Here is a 14,699-nt window from a genome sequence, read left to right on the forward strand (position 1 = left end):
AGAGCTGATATCTTGCCAATATTTATTCATCCAAGTTGCACTGGCAGCTCCTAGTTAGATGAGGTTGGATTCATTGCGTTAGAATCTGCATGGCCCCTGTGTCTTTGGTTCCTTATCATCTTGTTTTCTAATGTTTTGTCACTAAGGAGAAAAAAAACTAACCTAAGCAACTTGTTTGTCTAGGCTAGTGAGGGTCAGGCAGAGGAAAATGGACTGCAGATCAGCAGTGCATTCAGCCTGAATCCCGACACCCCACCTGGTCGACCAACAGCCTCCTTCAACCCTGGGCGGGGCTCAGGCCCCATGGGCCAGCTGGTACAGAATGGAGACACGGGGACGCACAACAGAGCAGGTAATGGTTTTATCGTTACAGCAAGAAGTAAATTCACTTGGCATGTTCTCACAGGTTAAATGTTACAATTGTGACACCACATTTGGCTTTGGTCAGTGCAGCGTGTGAAGGCTATCAGAACATGTTAAAATTAGAGCTTTAGATGCTTACACCCCCATTACACTATCACCTGATACTAGTCAACAGTATCATGGTAGAGTAGTGTAGTCGGCCACGTGTTTGTGTTTGCCTTCATATATTTATTTTTTATTTTGAGGATCCTACATGTTCCCTCCACTGGTACTGGCAAGCGTGCCCCTTCAGCCCTCCTGATAGTGTTCATGTTAAACCTGTGGTGTCCTGTTTCAGACCTTTGTTCGGTGAAATTGCTGTTAAGCTCTGTTGTTAATTTACCACTTCTTTTGGAATTGAGGACTACAGGTGCCAATCAGTATCATATACACATATATATGTTATATATATATATATATATATATATATATATATATATATAGACGTGTATATGCTATGATAAAACCTGTTATAAAATGGATGTAGCAAAGAAACGAACAGTGTTCTCTTTTAAAGTGTAACTGAACCTGTCAGTGTGTTTACATGCATAAATATTATGTAAACAAGAAAGAAAAACGCGCACCCCCCTCACTCATTCGAAAGCAGGGTCATCCTGAAAAAAAGTTTAACCTGGCTTAACTTTTGCTGCAACACAATGCAGCGTCACTCAGCAAAGTACAGTGTTGGCTATTTATCAAACACTGCAGTGTTTTGGTGTCTAATAATCATTCAAACTCTTTATTTAACTCCTTTTCCTGTATGTTTCACCTGAAGTTACACACCTTGGCCAATGCAGCCTCTTAGGTTATTTAACGCAGTGCTTGTTTTTGGTTATAATGCTCGGTGACACACCTACATTTCTGCTGGAGGAACAGTTCTTTGCCTTGCATAGACTTCATTGGGCGTCATAACAGGGTTTTTACAGGGAACCAGACTGGGCTCTTTCTCATGCGTTGCTATCACTGCAGTGCAGTGGGGCGCAAGGAAAGATTATTACTGAATCCATAATAAATCAATCCAAAGATCAGCTAAATTAGAAACTGAAAATTGAATCTAAATAAATCTGTATTCTACCGCTAAACCACAGTTTTTGACCTCTAGAAGAATGTCATTTCACTTTGCTGTGGGTTAAAACTCTTTTACACTGAGCAGAGACTCATGTTCACATCCAAAAAAAAACAATAGGGAGAGGTAAAGGGAAAAGCCTGATTACTGAGCAGTTGTGTGGAAACTAAGTAGTACTACAGTAACCAAGTATTGTAATTCCTGTAAGCAAATTCCAGTGTTCACCCGAAGATCTACCCAGTGAACCCTCAGAAACTTTAATAAACACCACCTGTGTGCTCAGCAGAGATGTTTGAGTGAAGGGTGTAAGAGTTCAGTATGCTTTATGAAGAATTGGACAGCATCTTGTGAAAGCATGCCTTCCTAAGACAAAAAAACAGACACAGTAAACCTGTTCTTGTCCAACTCCTCCTCCCTCACACTTGTTAACATTAGAACGCGATGAATTGGGTAAATCCCTCAAGCAAAATGTGCACCAATTGAAGACCTACAGATAGTCTGGATACAGGGATTAAATTGTTCCCAAGTGGGCCATCAGGCACTTTCTGATTTCAATATGGGACAGTCTTGAGACCACACAGACTTATTGGCTGTCTGTGAATTGATAAGGCAGGCCATTGGGACTGGGCCTGAGACAGTTTTATGTTCCTGTCTAGTTCCACACGGACTCCAGATGGTGCTGTTGACTGCAGCGGTCCTCTTTTCTAAAACTGGCTTCTGTAGGATTATTCTTTTGGATGCATCATAGTTTCATGTTTGCAGTTTAAGCAAGTACAGCAGAATTACATTTTGAGCAGCCTCATCTTGCTGCATAGAATCTTCAGTATCAGTATTGCAATGACAAAAACAACAAACTAAAGTTTCACTGGAGATGCAACAAGTGTGAAGTTGAGTTGCTTTATGTAAGATGGGTTGGTGGTGCAGGTTATTTTATTTCCTGGTTGCCAGTTTTTCCTGGGTTGTTTAACAGCTGTAAAAATGTATATTTTTTCATCTGATTCGTCAAGATGCTCTGTTATGTGGTGACTCGGTAGCCTAATGCCTCATGCTAAAGGTGCACACAACCAGGACAACCTGCAACCAGGGTCTAAAATTAAGTAAGTTAAGAAATTTACGAGCCAAAAGTATCTTTTCTGGCCATAAAACTGCTTAATGCATTATTTAAATAATATGATAATAAAATTTAGGGCACATGGTTGTTTAATGAATAAAATATATAATAATGTGGGTGTCATATAGTGTATTTTACGTATATGAACAAAGGCAGTCGTTGTATCTATATCATTGAAGAGCTTGCTCCACTCTTCTGGAAAGACTTTCCACAAGGTTTTGGAGCCTGGCTGCAGGGACTTGCTTCCATTCAACCACAATGGCCACTGATGGCCACTGGCTCACAGTTGGTGTTTCAGTTCTGCTGTAGGATTAAGATTTCCCTTAACAGAAACTAAGAGGCCTAGCCCAAACCATTCAGAAAAAGACCTTGACCCCAAGTACACAAAGCTATGTGTACAGGGTTTTTCATATACTAATGACATATAGTGTATTTTAGAATAGTGAAGCCAGCGTTAAGAATTTAAATAGATAAAAACATTAAGTCAAGGGACAAATGTTGGCATTTTCATGAAGCTTTCTGTAAACATGTTTAAGAACACCAAGAGTCAGTGCTTAGTACTTGATTGGTCGATCCTACTGTTCTATCTTCAATCAGTAATCGGTATCAGTCCAGCAGAAAATGAAAAAAAGTTGGCCATGCACACCGTCATTGTTAGTATTAATATGTGTCTGTTTGAAAAGTCCTGTCCATTCCGTTATTTTACAATTAGTCTTTGTAACTCTCTTTTTGGAGGGTCGCTCCAAACTGAAAATGGTTAATGGGGATAACTGGCACAAGGCTTTAGTAGCGCTCTGGCAAAACTGAGTCCTTATGATGAGTTGACATTCACTGTTTGTCTCAAGAGATGTACGATGTAGGAACAGTTCATTTTCTCTCTTTCCCTCCAGACTCGTGGATCTCTCAGTCAGCTTCAGTTCCTCGCAACCAAAAACAGACAGGGGTCGACTCTCCATCACCAGCCACCTCCCTGCCCAAACCTCCAGGCCAGTCTTCCTCATCTACTTCCTCCTCAGGCTCCCAGCCACAGCCCAGGACAGTCAAGGTGATCCACTCTGTTCATTGAGGTCCTGTGTAGTTGCATTAGGTGTAGTTCATTATGTACAGGAGGGAACATTTAACACATAGTTTTCTGACTTCATTACCTTGTTAATTTCATTGGTTTATTTGCTGTTTTGTATAACTGCATTTTGAGGGAAACAACAGCAGTCTTTGGTCTTATTAATGTTTTATTTCATTCAGTTGAAGTGTACAGTTTCTTTAGATCTGAGGTTAAGAAAGTTTTACATGAGTGGTTTCCAATCTTTTTCCTTAAGGGACTACCATTTAGTAAACTGATGACCCCTGACATAATGTATGGATATTTCGCAGGCCAGCTGACAGCCTTGCCTGGGCCTGGGACGAGATAATCTTAGATGGGCCCCCCCACGCCCAGATCTCTCCTTTTCCTCTGCTCTTCCTCTCCTTCCAATAACAATGTTTGTGTGCACGGTTTCTTTCATGTTCTGGAAATCTCTCATAAAGCTTTCTGTACATTTCTGGAATTTAGTGCACTAGTTGACTTTTTCTCTACTTCAAAGGAGAACAGCAAGCATGGTAGGCAAAATAAGGCCTTTTTTTAGCTGCTATATACTATCCAGTCCCATTTTGTCCCTTCCATTGTGGGATGTGGAATATGTCAGATAGTTTGGGAATTCCCTGCCCTCTGCTTCTGCTGGCAATTCCTTTGCCCTCTCTGAGAAAGGCGCCATCACACGTACGAGGTTCATTCAGAGAGTCATTCTAGTTGGCCATAATGCAGGATCGCTGAAATTAAGTGTGTGATCTCTGATCCATTCTGCTCACACTCTCCGACGGGGCAGCGGCCCCTCCCGCTCCACTGTGACTATCTGTCTGTCTGTCTGTCTGTCTGTCTGTCTCTCTCTCTCTCTCTCTCTCTCTCTCTCTCTCTCTCTCTCTCTCTCTCTCTCTCTCTCTCTCTCACCGGTAGCCTGACTCTGTCCCTCCGTTGCGGGGCAGCGGGCCCCTCCCGCATCACTCTCTCTGTCACCTGCCTGCAGCTGGATCTCTCTCCTCTCTGTCTCATCCTCTCTGACGGAGCTACCAAACTCAACTGTTTCTGTCTGAGATAACGTGTTGTGTCAAGCTTTTATACAAGCTGATGGACGTTAACATTAGAGCTGGCCTGTTAGGTTACGTTACAAGGCTGGTAAACGTTGGCTGCGCTGTTTCTTACCTTGCTCTACGTTAACTTTACTAGTTCCACCGTCACCACCTTTTTTAAAATATTTAAAATCTCTAAGGCCTCTTTATTTTCTTCTTCTCTTCTCTCTTCTCTCTTCTCTCTTCTCTTTTCTTTTCTTTTCTTTTCTGAGCACCGGACTTGTGCTGCTTCAAATCAACGACAACATCAAATTTCGATCATTGTTTTTTCCACAAATAGGCCTATTTTAAAGAATTTAAAAAAATTATTCCATAATTTAATGAGGGCCCAGTTCCGGCCCCCCCCTACCCTGGGCCTGGAACAACAGACCCGTTTGTCCCCCCCCTATCGGCGGGCGTGATATTTCATATTCAGTGATGAATTTTAAGCATATTATTTATTGTGTAGGGAACTTTTATACAATTCTCTGTATTATGTATTTTAATATTTTAATATTTTAATAAATATTCTTCTTTTTTGACAAATACAGTGTTTTCTTGTCCTTGGCGCTTGGCCATTGTTATTGCTATTAAACAATTTACTTTACATTTCCATTTCATCACAGAAATGAGCCAAATGCTGAGATATAGGCCAGCTTTGTATTTTACAAGAAGACCTTGCAACCCACTGTGAAGCTTTGGGAATCACCGTTTTACCTGAACCAGAATGTATGTGCAGGGGTTATAAAGAAGGATATTTGTTCTGTGCTTATATAGTAAGGTCCTAGATTACTTACTGCCGTTGTAAAACTAACCAATCATTGCTGTGTTTGTTCATCCCAGGTGACCTGTGCTAACTGTAAAAAGCCTCTGAAGAAAGGCCAAACAGCCTACCAGCGTAAAGGCTCCACACACCTGTTCTGCTCCACCACCTGTCTCTCTGCCTTCTCGCACAAACCCGCCCCCAAGAAGAGCTGCACCATGTGTAAAAAGTGAGTCCCGGCCCGAACATACTGGCACCCATCCAACAGATTAAATATAATTTTTTATTGTTATTAGTTTGAATTTAGGTTTTTGAAAGTAGTGTGGTTATAACAATAATCCAAAACTGTGGCTCACTGAGTTTCAAATAAGGGAAAATAATGATTTTCAACTCATGTCCTAAACACAATGCTTAAATACAAGGACGGCTGTTATTACTTTTGCATACGAATGAACATTTTCTGTAGGTGTTAATGTATCTGTGCTCTGTGATGTGTTTTTCAGGGACATCACAAACATGAAGGGTACGATCGTGGCCCAGGTCGACTCCAGCGAATCTTTCCAGGAGTTCTGCAGCACGGGCTGCCTCGGCGCATACGAGAACAAGCAAAACCCGCCCAAATCGGGCCTCAAAACCAAATGTACTGTCTGCGGCAAGCTCACAGAGGTCAGTCTGTCTGACACACTGAACAACACATCCTGTCCATTTACCTGTCATTCTTCTCTTCCAGAGCCACGTACATACCACTATATTCATGACAGTGGAGTGAATTATTGAGCAGCAATAGGTAAATGGGTGAGAGTGGAGAAAAACAGGCCAAGGGGCATTAATGGTATACAGTGACTTACAAGTGTATTAGTTGACACCTATGCAGTATAAAGGCCAATTTATTGTTTGTTTATAGACTCTTAGTCTTGTTAGGCTTCATCCTCTCTTCGTTATTTCCATTCTTGGCTTTGATGTTTGTTTTATCTTACAAGCTTGAGTCTTGCATTTTATGTACATCTTCTCACCCTGTTCTCTACTTTTGTGTCAGATTCTTATCCCTTAAGGAACACCTTACCACCATTTCATTGCCAGTGTCTGTCTCTCGCCTTTCTCTTTCTTTGTCTTCCTCCTCAGGTCACTTTCATTCAATATTTATCCCTGCCTTGTTTCTTATGTGCCTTCACTGTTCTCTCATTCACTCTTTATGTCCTTTCTTTTCTCCATCCCTCCATTTCAGCATGGCTTCTCAGGGTCTGTTTCCATCAGCAGGTCTTCAGCTCAGTTGTCTCACAATTAGAGAATAGTTCTTTCCACCTCACAATTAGTTAGCTGGTGGTTGTGTTGAATTGATTTGGTAACACAAAAGATGGTCTTAGCTCCATCAGGGTTCAAACAGCTAACCATTCAGCTACTTGTGAGTGACTTCTTTCATTGTCTTTTCTTGCTTCATTAGGCTGTGGGTTTGCTCTGTTACCTGCATCACTGTGTGTCACAACTAATCAGTACTACTGTCACCTAGCAACCACAACTATCTGCATTTGTGACATCTTAAAATCATTTGCATTATTTATGTCTCCTTGATTTCATTTGCATATAAAAGCAACTGCAATGCCCCTGCCAAAGTACAATAACATGATTTGCAGAGTATATAACATGGACAGGACACCTTTTGTATAGATAAAAAAAAAAAAAAATTCACTACAGCTTTAGCTGATTTTAATTTCAGTATATCACAGCCTGACATGAGTTGTTGTATGAGTTGCTGTAATCCATGACGGTTGCCAGAGGTAGCAAATACATGCAAGTGGCGTTGATCAACTGTTTTTTCACAATGGGAACCACTGTTGGATTTGTTTCTACTAAGTTAGGACTCCACTAAAATCACGTAAAACAAAGAGTGATACATAACTACATTGCTCTCAGATTGAGGAGAAGTTTGCAGTTTAGAAAAAAAAAGGAAATTTAGTTTTCAGTTAGTTAATCGGGCTCTTGCTGCCCCTTCTTCATTTTTCTGTCTACAGATCCGGCACGAGGTTAGCTTTAAGACTGTGACCCATAAGATCTGCAGCGACACATGTTTCAACGTTTACCGCAGGGCCAACGGGTTGATCATGAACTGCTGTGAGCAATGTGGCGACTACCTGCCCAGCCGAGCGTCAGCCAACCACTTCCTGCTGGTCGATGGCCAACAGAAACGCTTCTGCTGCCAGAACTGCATCAGGGAGTACAAGCAGGTACTGTAGGCCCAACCACAGGCCGCAGGTGTGTAGAACTTGCCTGATTGGGGCCTATGTCCATTTATTTAATTAAACCATAACCATTCAAAGCCAAAACTTTGTCCAAGTTTTTGTTATTAATTTAGCTGTGGTGACCCCTCCTTCTCCTCACGGCCAGGAAACTGCCTCCAGAGCAACTAAAATGTAAATACAGTAAAATGATTAACCTGGCCATTTTAATCGACCTCCTAAAATGTAAAAACACATTTACAATTACAGTATCACAGGTGTGCAGGCTAAGAACAGGAAATAATTATCCAAGTGAAATAGAAATATGGTCCTCGAATGAACAAGGGAGAGAACTAGCACAAGTTAGTTTGTCTACAAAATTCGCACAAAAAACAAAAGAGCTGCTCAAAAGTAGACATTCACGGATCCACTTTTTTCCAACTCCGATCCGATTCCGATATTTGTATATCTGCCAATACTGACCCTGCTCAAATAAACTGGTAGTATTGTATGATGCAGCACAACTTCTACCCTCACAATGTTGGCTTTACACACGTTATAAGTTGCAGTCTTGCTTTTCTGTGTTTCTACACAAAACTATCTTCATAGTAAGAACCTTGAGTTAGTCGACTGTTACTAGCTCACTCCGTTGCAGACTGTTTTATGTTACGTTATGGCGGATTCATGGTCCAGCACAAGCTTCAGCTGTATGTCATATTGGATATCTTTAATATATATTTAATTACGAATTAATTAATTAATTTGTGCTGCAATATTTTAGCTATTGGTTTAAATTTGTATTATTACATATTTAGAAATCATAAAACCATCAGACTATGTAATCTGGATCGGTACGTGGATTGGTGGCGTCAGTCTGATATCTGATATGTGAATTAGGTTAGTATCAGCACCCGATACCGTTATTGGATAGGAAAGGCCTTAACTCTAGCTGAAACCATGAAGATTTATTCAGCAGCCAGTGTTACTGTTTGTCCTGCCAAGTTGTTTAAATAGACTAGGAATCTTCAAATGATGAAGGGAAGGGTCTAACCTTATTTCTTTCTACCTGTAACATCACTAATGTAGAGTGCATGCAGTGTGCAGTACAGATCAGCACACCTCTGGATCTTTTTAAACCTCTAGTAATTCTGTTACTTTTTGCTGAACATGTTACAACTAAATTGTGTTTCTATTCAATATTTGCCAGAAATTAGAGGTTGGAATTGTATTTGTTGCTTGGCAACAGCAGCTTATTGGACATTCCACTAATAAGTGGAAGAAACCGTGGGGTCAGTCATTTCAGTGGTAGAAAATTCAAAGGACAGGCTGACTGTTTGGTAAAAATGTGAGCTGGTGTTTCTCCAGTAATGATCAATCCTGTGGCTCAGTTGGTTAGATAGATAGTTGATTAGATAGTGAAACATAAGTGTTTGGATGATCCATGGCTGGTGGACAAAATGGTAAATGTTGTTGTTGTTCTTTCTATATTTGGCCAGCTCTGCTGTTTACATTTCTATAAAAAGTACAAAAATATATTGAAGACTGGCAAACTATCCTCTCAGAACTAAAATCAATTCAATAATTACAGTTTTGCAAACTGAGTAAAATGACCTTATTCTTTACTCATGTAGCATTGAATCTTCCTCGTTGTACTTTGTAGGAAGAAATAAAAGTGAAACTGGTGCCAGGTCTTACAACACATATTGAAGATACATTTTATAAGTAATGCTATAATAGATTTCCTACTGCTATTACTAGTCAGTGTGATAATAACAGGACAAAGAGTATAATCTGTGTGCCTTTATGACCAAGTGAGAGGAATAGAATCACAAAACAAACATACTGGCTACATTACTCACAAGATTTGTTTTTCTTCACTCTCTTAATGCTCATATGTCATCAAGGTCTACTCCATAAAAGTCAGAAACCACTCTGGATGCCCAACAAACACAATAAAATCTCTTGCTCCAATAAAGAGGATCCATCAGCATTTCCAACAATTTAATATAGTCTATTTTTCTGTGTGGAGTGTAATGTGAATAAAATAGCTTGAAACTATTTGATAGAAGCCTAAATGCCATCGCTCTCAGTTTTTATAGATGCTGGAGTACCGTGTGCATCGAAATGAGTTGACACTGAAATATGGTTATTATTTAATCAATTATCAATGGCTTAATATATTTTATTGACATTGAAGAACACAAAGTTGCTGTCATTTTAATGTGATGTTTTCCCTCTCTGTCCCAGGCCCACAGTAAACTTGCGAGCTGCCTGACTTGCAAAACGCTGATCAAGACAGGCGAGGTGCTCCACAGCCTCGGAGCCGGCGGCACCATGGGTTCCTACTGCTCTGTTAACTGCATGAACAAGGGCAAACTGGCTTCAACCTCCTTCGTCAGTGAGTACAACACAAGCAAGAGGGTTTACAAACTTAGAAACAAATTTTCTAGGGTTATTGATGTTTTTTTTTTAACATCAATAAGCCAGACTAGGCCCTTCAGGTAGCACGCACATGTAGACCCGTAAGATGTTGATTAGATCTTAGCAGCACAAAGTTATGTTCTCTGTGCCGTCAGTGAGCAGTAGCAGAAACATAACGAGCATTTATCATGCTAAAGGCTGGGTAGCCTACTGTTTGTGTTTGGGATGAATCATTTCCCTGTCTGAATGTATTTAGGTTTGTTTGTATGTTCTGATGTTTGTTACCTGACTTGAGAAAGCAGCAGAGAAAAGCTCCTGTCAACCTGTTTGTCCATTACTTATCATTAGTATTCTTCCCAGCAAACCAAGATGCGTTACTAAACTCTGAATACATAAGTAGAAGGATCAGTCACTTACATAAAAGGACCTTTTAAAAAAAGTCACAAGCATGTGTAATACATTCATATTATTTGAGTTTTAATGTTTAATGTATGTGTGTGCAGACACAGAGCCCACATGTCACATCTGTAAGAGGAATTCATTACCGCAGTACCAGGCCACGCTGCCAGAGGGAAACATCCTCAACTTCTGCAGCTCACAGTGTGTTACCAAGTTCCAGGTGGGGATCAGAAGACACAGATATGGGACCCAACTACATTTTACAATGAAATTAAAGTGCATCATGTCCCTCCTATGTATTCTGGATTATTAAGCAAAAAAATTTGATGTAGTTGATTGAAAACACCATATTGTTTTTGTCTCAGCTGCTTTTAGCATGAAAGCAAAATAAGCCTACTTACATACTCATCTAATGTAATAAAACAGTTTAGATAATTGCATTTAACTAGAAGCACTGATGTCCCAATTTCTCTATATAAAATGTTATTATACCTGATGGTGAATGATAGTCACAGTATCAAAAATAATATCCAGATTAACAGTTATTATCTACCCATTTGACACATCCTCATGAAAACAACAGCTCAAAACATAAAACCACAGGTTCCCTTAGTGGAGTCCATGACCTGATTCGTTTTTTTAGCCCTATGTTGCATAAATTTACATATGAACTAGGAAAACGATTTTTCTTGAATCTACCACAACCCTATCATGGTTTATGAGTTCATATAATACCACCCACATGGTGAGAGGAGTTTGTGGGCATGGAGATCAAGCCATCGTGTTAATTAGCTTCATTAATTACCTCTGTAGTGCAACCAGGTGGTGTGTTTTAACATATCAAGCACCAAAAGTTTTTCATTTTCTCAATTTGTTTTTTTACAGAATGCTACTCTTCAAACGGCCACCAATGGACAGACGCCCCTCTCCACTACAAACAGCACCATCCAGCTGAAATGCAACTACTGTCGGGGAGCGTTCAGCCTGAAGCCCGAAATTCTGGATTGGGAGGTGAGACCATCCTGGAGTAGGTTTCTAATTTTAATACAAATATCACAGGCAGTCTAATGTTGTTTCCTTCCACAAATAATGCTCTATAGTAATGTGAAGTACCATAGACGATAAACTCCAATAGCTCTACCTTAGAGCTAAACAGTTTGTCAGTAGAAAATGTTGTTATTATTTTCATTAATCATTTGAATCATTTTTTTATGACAAAATCCACTGGTTTACCAGTCCCTCCAGAACAACGCGATTATGCGATCGCATAATTCAATGCATAATCAGCCAAAGTCCTCATATTTATGCGGGGACCGCATTTTTTCAAATACGCCGCACTTTCGCTGCATAAATTGCCGATTTCCGCGCAAAATATGCGGGGGTTGCATGATTTCATAATCCCCGCATTTTCGTTGCAAAAAAGTCACATATATCTTAGCAGAAAGTTGAAAAATTTTGCGTTTACTTCACACAAGAGCAGCCATTTTCCCCTGTTGCCATGGGAACATTATGAAGTGACATAATTACGCAACGTGAACGTCATCTAAAAGCTGCAAACCCCGCGATGAAGCCGCAATTTTTGCAAGTTCCCGCAATTTCATTGCATAAAATTGCATAAATTGCCACATATTCCATCACGTTTTTTAAGAAAACGGGCTGCATAATCAAGGATTTTGCCCCGCAACAATCACAAAAAAACTCTGCGTATTTCTGGAGGGACTAATTTACTATTTTGTTAAATAATTTAACTGGTTAATGGACAAAATAAATGGCAGATTAATCAGTAATGAAAGTTGCAGCTGTCTACCTTGGTATGGGACAGGATGTTTCCCCAGTGACCACGGCAATCTGTAGAGTTGTTTGTTGTACAGGTAAAAAAGCGAAGTCAAACTCTGTGTTTAATCCAGCTTGTTTCAGCTGTAATAGCATCCTGCCATTTTTCCAGTTATTTTTAATGCATGCAGAACCTACTGGTTATGAATCTTAAACCAGAATGGATACAAGACATTTATCTGAATGTGTCTGTCCTCAGGATAAGGTCTACCAGTTTTGTAGTAAGGCATGCTGTGAGGACTACAAGAAGCTCCACTGCATTGTGACGTTCTGTGAGTACTGCCAAGAGGAGAAGACGCTACATGAGACGGTCAAGTTCTCCGGGGTCAAGAGACCTTTCTGCAGCGAAGGTACTAATCTCCTTTCCTCTCCTCTATAGAACACTTGAGCAATTTTCTCGACAGTTTTAAAGTAGTCGGAGAGACTGATTATATCCTGTGGTGGCTGCTGTTGATTTAGCCATTTTTAAACATATTTCTTGTTTGTATATCTGCTGTCTTTAACCAGGATTTTGCTTTGCTCCTTCCTGAATGAGATAGCTTTCCACTTCATCATTTGTCTTTGTTTTTTCAGGCTGTAAGCTGTTATTTAAGCAGGATTTTATCAAGCGGTTGGGTCTAAAGTGTGTCAGCTGTAACCACTGCAACCAGCTATGTAAGAGAGGTGTGACCCGGCAGCTTGGGGGCCTGACCCGGGACTTCTGCAGCGAGACCTGTGCCAAGAAGTTCAACGACTGGTACTACAAGGTCTGCTTATACTCAGCGTATACGTTAATAAATTAAAACTATGTATATATTATGCGATAATGATAATGTGGATTTTTGTGAATGACACTGTCTCCTTGTGGCCACTAGGCGGCGAGGTGTGACTGCTGTAAGGTGCAGGGTAACCTGACAGAGTCTGTGATGTGGAGAGCAGAGATGAAGCATTTCTGTGACCAGGAGTGTCTGTTGAAGTTCTACTGCCAGCAGAACGAGCCCATCATGGTCACACAGAAAGGCCCCGAGAACACCACCCTGGGTAAAATCTGTGTCGGTGTGTGGACGTGTGTGTGGACGTGTGTGTGTGTGTGGACGTGTGTGTGTGTGTGTGTGTGTGGACGTGTGTGTGGACGTGTGTGTTTTCAAATTACCCTCTTGAAAACATGCTTAAGTACCATGTAGCAGAAAATGCTTTTTTAAGGGTCAGATATTATGGAATTAATGAACGTTATCTGAAGCGTGCTGATACAAAAAAAAAGTATGTTACTTAATGTGTCAATCGAGATTTCTTCATGAGGTAAAGATATGTTGTATTTCATTTTCCTCTTTACAGGGTTTGAAATGCAAGGGGCAAAACTTGGGGTAAGTAAGGATTTGGAACTAAATATTGTATTTTTATTTATAAAATAATTTATTTATAATAGTTTTGAGATGTAGGTCATCCACTGTAAAATATGTTAACCAAATATTTATGTATTCTGTTTTGTCAGATTTACTCACCTACTGTCCTTTAAAAACAATCCCGTTATTTGTTTTAAGTTTCCGTTTAATTAATTAATGTTTTGTAAGAGCAGAAACCACATTTCTGTTTGCATTTAAATCTCTACATTTTGTTTCCTGCCATGTTGCAGCTGGTGAACCAGGGTTCTGTTGCGTACGCTGGTGGAGGTTTGGTGAGAGATGTCAAGAACAAGGCCGTGCTCTGCAAGCCGCTCACCCTGACCAAGGCTACCTACTGCAAGCCACACATGCAGAGTAAACTTTTACAGACGGGTAAGCACAGCATCATACTTAGAAAAGTGCTACAAATATATAAATAATTATTTTATTTATTATTATATATAAATATATAAAGTTTTTCTTTTGTTTTTGGACACTTTGGATAGTTAGAGGGAAATGTTATGATGTAGTTATGGTACCTAGCCAGACATGAATCAGAGATATTGTGCAGGACCTAGTGACTACCATATAATCACAGCTCAGTCGCAGCTAAAGTTTGTTATAGCGAGGCAGTGGAAATTGGACCTTTTTGTATTTTTGTTTTTGCCTGGGTCCGGCAGTTATGTGGAGGTAATAAAATTCCTACCACTCACCCTTCAAAATAATTACTTTTGACCCATTAACACACACACACACACACACACACACACACACACACACACACACGTGATTTGTGTGTTTAATGTTTTGGCATATCTGTGTCCACAGATGTAGACGACGGTGTGAAGAGGGAGTATGTTCCTGTACCCATACCTGTGCCCGTCTTCATCCCCATGCCCATGAATATGTATTCCCAGGTCACTCCCACTCCATTCTCTCTGCCTGTACCGGTAAGACATGATCCTTAGCTCATGAACACATACGGATT

General features: G+C 40.2%; 1 protein-coding gene across 2 annotated transcripts in view; it reads left to right on the forward strand.

Annotated features, from left to right (window-relative positions):
- Window positions 1-14,699, forward strand: part of zmym2 (zinc finger, MYM-type 2) — a 32,961-nt gene that overhangs the window by 7,694 nt on the left and 10,568 nt on the right. For both annotated transcript variants that reach the window (XM_051404896.1, XM_051404897.1), the window contains exons 3-16: window positions 184-352; window positions 3,470-3,624; window positions 5,565-5,713; window positions 5,988-6,150; window positions 7,494-7,706; window positions 9,945-10,095; window positions 10,622-10,737; window positions 11,403-11,528; window positions 12,550-12,700; window positions 12,924-13,096; window positions 13,205-13,370; window positions 13,665-13,693; window positions 13,963-14,104; window positions 14,540-14,661. In XM_051404896.1, the coding sequence (XP_051260856.1) occupies window positions 184-352; window positions 3,470-3,624; window positions 5,565-5,713; window positions 5,988-6,150; window positions 7,494-7,706; window positions 9,945-10,095; window positions 10,622-10,737; window positions 11,403-11,528; window positions 12,550-12,700; window positions 12,924-13,096; window positions 13,205-13,370; window positions 13,665-13,693; window positions 13,963-14,104; window positions 14,540-14,661 (2,025 nt within the window). The remainder of the gene's footprint in view (window positions 1-183; window positions 353-3,469; window positions 3,625-5,564; window positions 5,714-5,987; window positions 6,151-7,493; window positions 7,707-9,944; window positions 10,096-10,621; window positions 10,738-11,402; window positions 11,529-12,549; window positions 12,701-12,923; window positions 13,097-13,204; window positions 13,371-13,664; window positions 13,694-13,962; window positions 14,105-14,539; window positions 14,662-14,699) is intronic.

Source organism: Dicentrarchus labrax, unplaced genomic scaffold (assembly GCF_905237075.1).
Source record: "Dicentrarchus labrax unplaced genomic scaffold, dlabrax2021, whole genome shotgun sequence".
NCBI classification, from domain to species: domain Eukaryota; kingdom Metazoa; phylum Chordata; class Actinopteri; family Moronidae; genus Dicentrarchus; species Dicentrarchus labrax.